We start from the raw sequence: 8,200 nt of genomic DNA on the forward strand, positions 1-8,200 counted from the left end.
TTTTTTCTTTTTACAAAAGGTAGTTACCATCATTTTGTGTGATATGAGCTTAGTGGTGTATAAAGTCATTTATCGAGTACAACGTCACCATCAAACGAATTTGGGTCACGTGCTTGATGTTTACATTGCTCCATTTTCACAGTTCTTTATCATTAAGCTTGAACGAAAGGGAAAAACATGTCCGTTCTATCTCATCTTCTATGTCAATAAATTTCAATCATGACCAAAAATTTTACACTAACAACCAATCCAATTGGGAAGACAGCATTGTGTGTGTGTGTGTGTGTGTGTGTGTGTGTGGAGAGAGAGAGAGAGAGAGAGAGAGAGAGAGAGAGCTCAAGTATGAAGACAAAAAATTGGAAATTATTTGATCCATTTAATATTACAGCAAAGTATATAAGAATTTTGAAGTTTGAACCATATTGTTGGTTGGGGTACACAATAACACTAAGAGAAACGAGAGCTCTAACTAATGACTTAACTATATTCTGTATTCTATAAATTACAAGAACAAAAGAATACTTCATATTTAGCTGTAGATCAAAATGGGGAGAGATAGAAAAGAGGAGAATACCATAACCTCTGCCTCGCTAAGAAGAAGACCATCAAAAGTCTCGATCCAAGTGATTGACATAGGAACTCGATAATAATTTAATTCAACCACATTTACTTTTCTTTATTAATTATTATGCCTTTCTGGAGATCACATGGGTTGAGCAGTTTATCACCACACATCACGCAGATACCTTCCGCTCGTTTGTAGACTCTTCACCATGCTCTCGGCTTTTGAGCTGTCAAGAGATCCCTGAAATCGACATCCGTCCTAGTTGTTAGCAAATAGGCCTAACAATTGATTGTTCGAGACAACTTATAAAATATATGACTTTACTGGTTTGAGTTATGACTTGTGAAACTACCTGTTCTTGCACGATGGTATGGAGAGTTCTGTGGACGTCTCTAGCCATCCCCTTTGCATCACCGCATACGTATAAGTAAGCACCTTGTGATATCAAATTCCAGATGTCTGACGCCTGCTTATTTAAAGAGAGAAAAATTGGCTTTTTAATATCTTTCTCCGTGATGAATCCGAAATCTTACAGGTTGTTAAGATTGTATTATCACCTTCTCTGTCATTTTATGTTGCACGTATTCTTTCGTTGGCCCTTCACGAGAGAAGGCAATAACCAACTCGGAGAGAGCACCAGCCTCGACAAAGTTGTTCAGCTCATCCTCGTATATATAATCCTTCAAAAGTAGATAAAAAGCATGAGTTTGAAGATCTATAAATAAACAACTATGTATTTCTTCAATAGCCGAAGTACAAGCTTGAATCTAGGAACTTGGCATACCATCGCACGGTTTCTGCATCCAAAGAACAATATGGAAGGCCCCAATTCTACTCCAGATTCTTTCAAAGCTAATCTTTCCTGAAGATAAAATATTTCGACTTCTTTATTTTCTAGAAGTGCAAAAGTTCAAGTAGAAGAAAGTCAAAAGGGGGTTCGCGAGTCGAAACCTGTAAGAAACCTCTGAAAGGAGCCAATCCAGTTCCAGGACCAATCATGATAATAGGCACTTTACTATCTGAAGGAAGCTTGAAGTTCGATTGCCTCACAAAAATTGGAGCCCAACTGCACTCGTGACTTTTCTCCATGGGCACAGAATTCTGAAAAATGCAGAATGATTATTAGATTCTCATAGTCAGAAGGAGGGATCTATGATATGAGCTGCCAATCACTAAATAATATCTGAAACCAATGAGAAAATTGATGAACTAAAGCTCTTAAAAGCACAGTCATAAGGAAACAGAAAAAAAAAATGCAAATCAAAATGAGGTTAGAAATCACTCTATGTTTGTATCCCCACAAAAAAAATTCCCCTACACCAACTTCCCAGGGGAAACCTTCACTTATTAACATATCAAGCAAAAAAGATAGCCAAGCTAATGTAAGAAGATCCATAACGTCTGAAGGTTAACATGAATCATTTACATAATAGACATCTAAAGATCTCAGAACTCTAAACATTCAGGACAACTGCTATTCATCTAATAATGGATAACTCGGAAAAATTATAGCTTCTCGGGATTATGTCTTTCATTTACATACCTTCATCCAAGTAGAGCAGATTCCTTTATGAATACGTCCAGTTGGCATTTTGTCATAGACAAGAGCACAAGTAACATGAATTCTAGATGGAGCCATCCTGTTAAAGGCACAAAGATATCAATGATTCAGCATAAAGAGAACGTTGAAAAGGAGAGAAAGGAAGATGAAAAGAGAGATACATGGATGATAGGAAAGATGCATCGTGCAGTAATATGCCTAGACAAAATGACAACTTATGAGAAGTGATTTCTTTCCAAAATCATTTCACCATACAGTCGTCCATCAAATCTTTATTCTAATCAACTCAGCCTAAAATCCTAACTTATTTTCCCTTCCTTGCAACTTATCTTCACGAAATAATAAGCTTTGCCAAAACAATAGAAAATTTTAAAATGTTAATTTTCTAACCAACTGGAGCAGCTAAGAACTTCTATACATTGCACGTTGCAAGCCTCCAATTATGTAATGAAAATAAATCTAAAGCTTCAAAATGTTTGGTTCTAATCACACAAAATTCTCTTGATATTATATACCAAACCAGTCTAAAGAAGTTTCAATAGACAATAAAAAATGCTAAAGGAGATGGTAGGGAAATTGTAAATACCTTGGAGATGATGATATGGAGTAGAATCGAGGCTGTAAACGTGGTGCAACAGCTGCAAAGAAGACACCAAGTGGAGGCTTGGCAGAAGGAAATTCAGCCATGACTTCAAGCAGGCTTTTCTGGCAACCAACCACAGACTGGGAATATTCATCCTACACGTTTTTAAGTTTATAACCAAATAAGTAAGTGGGTGAGATTAGAGAAGCAGAAAGGCATCCAATTTATTTTCTGATAGAAATCAATACCTTCCCAGAAGGTGATGCAAGATATCTCAATCGGTCAGCCTCTATAGGATTTGAAGCATGTGCTGCTAATGCAAGCAATGCTGACTGAAAATGCATAAGTAAGACTAGATTAATCACCCCAATTGACAGATAGATCTCCCAGTGAACCAGAAGCATGAAGCAACAACTCCAAAACATACCTTTTTGGGTGAATTTAAAAGATCTGCATATCGGGTCAATGCTGTTCTGAGGGTGCAGGATGGAAAAGGAGGTGGTAAAGAGCTTCCACCGAGTTGGGTGCCATCCTCATTATCAGTATGAATGGAGAAATACGTTTCAGGAGACAAACCCAATAAATTTAGAGCCTCATCTACAGTCTCGGTTAAATTTTCACAGTAAACACCAACGTGATCCCCTGTTTCATATCTGGTGAAAGAGAACAGACGTTACAGGATGGTGTTATGCTACTAAATTATAGTACAGATATATAGAACAATCCTAACAATTAACTAGGCTACTTACTTGAGTGCAGACCCAGAAATATCAAACTCTAGATGAGTACAAGAACGATCAGACGCAGGTGTATGGAGCTCCTTCCTCACAACCACATTAGACCTTCATGCAATAAAACAATAAGTTAGATTTTCCTTCTACTTCTTTTCCTTATTTCTAAATTTTCCAGATGGGTAAAGATGGTGCAAGTTAAACTCAAAACTCAATACATAAAATTTCCAACCTGAATGGATGTTGCGCATCATGTACAGCATGACCATTTGCATTCATCCAGTTCTTGTTGTCGTCAGTTACATCTGCAGGATCATGGAATACCACTCGGTATTCTGATATGGCAGCTGTGTAGGGTGTGGTCACAGTTGCTGCATCATCCTCATCCCGAAGTAATTGATCCAACTCAGGCCACAGTGATTCTCGCCTAAAAAAATTAGTAAACCATGAAAGTATGAGTGGAAAATTTTCTTTAACAAACTTCAGCAAACAAGTCAACTTTCTCCATACCAAGCAGAGAAGTCATCCTCTATGCACTGATCGTCATCTCCAAGGCCAACTTTTACTAGGCGCTTACCACCTGCAAACAAAATAAAGAATTATATTGGCAAGCGTAATAATAAAAACTATCTTCAAAAGACACATTAATCTTCGCTTAATCATGTTCTCACAGAATTCTTATCATTGTGGTCTCCTAATAAATGAACATCAGAAAGAAGGCAAGAGCATACCCTGAGTCTCAAGCAGCTCATCTACCACTTTTGCAATCTGTTTGTCAACATCCAAAAAAAAGTTGAATCTAGTTAGCATCGGAGAATCTGAATCAGACAACGGATAATCAATAATCAACAATTGACGCCAAGAAATTTGGAAGGAACCATTGAGACCTTATTAAAATGCTCATATTGTCGGTTGCCAAGGCCAAAGACTGCATAACTGAGGTTCTGAAGCCATTCCCCTCTCTCTTTACCCTATGAATATGCATATTTAGATCAGAAAAACAATTCTAATGATTTGCACAAAACCAAATATGCCGAAAGAAGTTTTACCTCGGTGAACCATTTATAAAATCTTGCGGCATTATCAGTGGGCTCTCCATCGCCATACCTGCATTCATCAACAATTAACCACTAGAAGAAACTAAAAACAGACGACTTAAACCTTGAAATAAAAATGAGGGATCCAAACAAAAGTATGAAAGTTTGCGCGTATGCTGAAACTCACGTTGCCAAGAAGAAAACAGCTACAGACTCCTTTTTCAATTGCTGTTCGTATTCATCGTCGTCACCCCCATAGTCATCCTGCGAAAGAAGGTCCAATTCGAAATGTCAGCACCATAGTTCGTCATTCAAAACTAGACTGTACCAAAATGCCATCCACCAACATCACAGATACAAAATAAGAAAAAAAGAAGCTTACCAAATCAACGACTCTAAACTTGGCCTTATCGTACCGTGCTTTCGCCTCGTCAGACAGAGCCTGAGAACAATCGCAGTCACTCGTAAGCAATAGCCAAAAAAATAAAAAATAAAACAAACAAACAAACGAGTTACACAAAATTCTCAACGCCTGAGCGTTTTCACATGCAAACCTTTGCAAAGCCTTCGGCAGTCCCAGTCTGCGTACCAAAGAATATCGTAACCTTCTTCTTCCCGTCGTCAACTTCTGGCTCTGGCTCCTTCGCAAGCAACGGCTTAGGAAGCTCTATAGTCTTAACTTTCCGATTTCCGGATCTTCGCCACACAAGAACAACAAAGCAGCCAATCATGACAGCAATCGAGGTAGTTAAGATCGCAACCAGCTCGCGATTCTCGAAAATAACTGAGGCACCCTCGCCAGTCGATTGAAATGAAGAATTAGACGGATCCATCCTGCCCTTAATTATAGCCGACATGAAGTCCAATGGAGAAGCCTTCATAGAACTGGATTCCGATTGCATGATGGAGTCCGAATCCAAAGAAACTTAAAAGACCTCACTGGAATCCGGTGGAGGATATCGCCAAGGAATTAAGAGACCACCGGAATCCGGTTAAGAATGGGAGAAACCGTTTGAAGTAAAAAATGTGAATAGGAGCAGCGAAGAATATGCCGGAACTCCGCTGGACGACGGCGGAGAAGAAAGGCGGTGACGGAAGTGGTGGTGGTTGTGAGTTGGCGTTGAGAGAGAAGAAATTAAGGAAGGGGTGTGTTTATATTGGAAGGGCAAAGAAGCGCGTGAATGAACCAACGCCTACCAAACCCGACCAGTCAAACCCACCTAACACCATACTTTTAACCATGGTTCACGTAGCCTTCCTCCCCTCCACATTTTTTAATTTTCTATTTTTCTTTTTCCATTCTAAGTAAATTATATAATAATAATAATAATAATTGTTCCAAAAAGAAATTCCAACTTTTTATTAATTGCCCAAAACAGGGAAAAAAACAAATTAACTTTGTTTTTACCCATCACAAACACCCAAAAAAAAAGGAAAAAAGAACTTACATAATCCATGACTACAAAGCCCTTTTTCTGCCTTATGAATTATCATAGGTATTCGATCGGACCAAAGTTTTTCAATTATTCGTAGAATTGAAGTAGGTTTGATGCGAATGTGATTCGAGGTTGATGTTATTGAAGTTGTAATCTTAAAGAATGAAAATTTTCGTCAATCTAAGAAATTCAATTTAGGACACGTCAACTTTAATTAATTTAAAATTTAATTATTTAGAATTTTATCAATGATGTGATAATTTGTGATTAGGACAAAATTTCTCGTCGAACCAGTTGATATAACGCTAATTGTATTATGTTATGAAATTAAAATATGTTTCAAGAAAGATTTTTTTTTATATAATTGACAAGAAACAAATTTGAGAAACTAAAGATTAGAGTGGAAAAAATTGATTCATAAAACTGAGGGATCCATAACAGGAAAGTCTCCCATCATAGGAAGTTGCAATAAATAAATTATATATCGGAGTAAGATCGTTGCAATTCCTACCCCCACATATAATTTTAATATTCAATTTATACATTCAATAAATGCATTCAATAACCGACTATACCTTTCCAAACTTATTTCAACAAAAACCTACTTTGTCATGTTTCTCTAAACCCTAATGCATGTTTCTTCTAAACCCTAAACTATATATTTAGTTATCATAATGCATATATTATTGCATGAGAATAACTTTAATTGACAACTTGTTTTTGTCACATTGTCACATTGTTGTGAATATCCAACATTTTTGTCACATTGATGCAACTTTTGCAAATGTTGGTATATATTTGATGAAATATGAATTTTCTAGTGTCTTTGTTCGACATGAATGTTCAAAGTAATATCTACCAATGAATGAGCCAACTGTATATTAAAAATTGTTCGAATCTAGTGTCAAAATTTAAGATTTCATTTTCTTTGAGTTGAACATGGTCCTAATCTTAACGTTATAATTCGAATCTCTTTCCAATATTTGTACTAGTACACCATTAAGACCCTTCAATTACTACTCTTATTATCCTCATATCATTTTTGCGCATGATTGTACTCTATTATGTCAACTAAAATTTCTCTCTCATTGCAAAAGGTTTGGCCCAATAACAACATTCAATCACTTGCTAATTGATTAAGAGAATGAATATAGAAGAGTTGAAAATGCAATTGAATTCATAAAGAATTCTTGGCATAGTTAACAATCAGTCCAAATTCAATTGATCATGAAATTATTCAGCACACTGAAAGCTAAAATAATTAATTATTTATCTTCCAACGATATAATCTAACACATTTGTTTAGTTTTTGACGAAATATTAGAAGTATATTTGTCACACGTTGAAAAGAAATTTAAGAAAGTTATAGACAAAAAATTTATGAAATTTTGTTGGGATTTATGTTCTAAACGTGTGGGTTGTAATTTGTAAAATGTTGTTTATTTTGGCATTTAGACTTACATAACTAAAATTCAATAAACTAAGATATAAGTTATTTAATGCAACTTAGACAGAATATGGTTGACATACTGGTATGAATCATGTACAATAACCTAAAAATTCGTCACAGGTGATTGGATCGTATGTTTATAAAGGAACATGTGAGAGTGGAAGTATCCATACAATGATTTGGTATATAAGACCAGACCACGAAATATATATATATATATATATATATATATATATATATATATATATATATATATATATATATATATATATATATATAGATTTGATTCAAATTGTTTGGGTAAAGAAATGTGAATGGGAGTATCTCATATAATGAGATTGTATAAAACTGGACCACAAAATATATAATCTCTCGTTCTAATATCATTGATTGAAGGGATTAGTATTTCAAACAATGATGATATGTAAGTCGATCTCAATCTTAATTGAGTTACAAACTTCCACCTACGAAGAATATCACCATTAGTTTTTTGTTTTTCTTTCATAAGAGTGGCTCAAAGCCCTAACTTAACTATATATATGCCTCATCGTATAGGAATGAAATCGAGCGAGAAACTGGAAACATTTGAATTCACTCATTTTTTCGCCTTTAGGGTAAATGAATAAGTTATTGATCCTTTTAAGTATTGATGGAGACCTGAACAATAGACCTCCTTCGCTAGCTCTAGAGAGACTTTTCCTATACTCATACTGATACTTACAAGGATAAAACATTTGTTATTATTATTTACTATTAGGATAACTGATTCATAATCAACAATCAAACATTTGTTGTTCATTTGTTACAAAGTTAATTATTGATTTGCAGAGACAATAA

At 35.5% G+C, this 8,200-nt stretch overlaps 1 protein-coding gene across 1 annotated transcript; it reads right to left on the minus strand.

Moving 5' to 3' along the window:
- Nucleotides 1-343: 343 nt before the first annotated feature.
- Nucleotides 344-5,628, minus strand: LOC103494263 (NADPH--cytochrome P450 reductase 2). Its single transcript, XM_008455382.3, has 18 exons — nt 5,032-5,628; nt 4,860-4,919; nt 4,665-4,741; nt 4,490-4,547; nt 4,328-4,411; nt 4,172-4,208; nt 3,951-4,020; nt 3,673-3,867; nt 3,459-3,551; nt 3,137-3,362; nt 2,958-3,041; nt 2,713-2,864; nt 2,109-2,205; nt 1,517-1,666; nt 1,350-1,427; nt 1,123-1,245; nt 918-1,031; nt 344-805 (listed from the first exon to the last, which is right to left on the minus strand). Exons 1-18 carry the CDS (start codon nt 5,377-5,379, stop codon nt 725-727), a joined length of 2,127 nt encoding a protein of 708 aa, XP_008453604.1. The 5' UTR covers nt 5,380-5,628; the 3' UTR covers nt 344-724.
- Between the last annotated feature and the right edge of the window lie 2,572 nt (nt 5,629-8,200).

Source organism: Cucumis melo, chromosome 2 (genome assembly GCF_025177605.1).
Source record: "Cucumis melo cultivar AY chromosome 2, USDA_Cmelo_AY_1.0, whole genome shotgun sequence".
NCBI classification, from domain to species: Eukaryota; Viridiplantae; Streptophyta; class Magnoliopsida; order Cucurbitales; family Cucurbitaceae; genus Cucumis; species Cucumis melo.

Bases quoted from the DNA above. Each gene is read 5' to 3' on its own strand.
- LOC103494263 (XM_008455382.3), bottom strand. From the start codon at position 5,379: ATGCAATCGGAATCCAGTTCTATGAAGGCTTCTCCATTGGACTTCATG. The intron at 4,412-4,489 runs GTAAAACTTCTT...GCATATTCATAG, and splicing joins TTTATAAATGGTTCACCGAG to GGTAAAGAGAGAGGGGAATG. The intron at 3,868-3,950 runs GTATGGAGAAAG...TAATTTTTTTAG, and splicing joins GAGGATGACTTCTCTGCTTG to GCGAGAATCACTGTGGCCTG.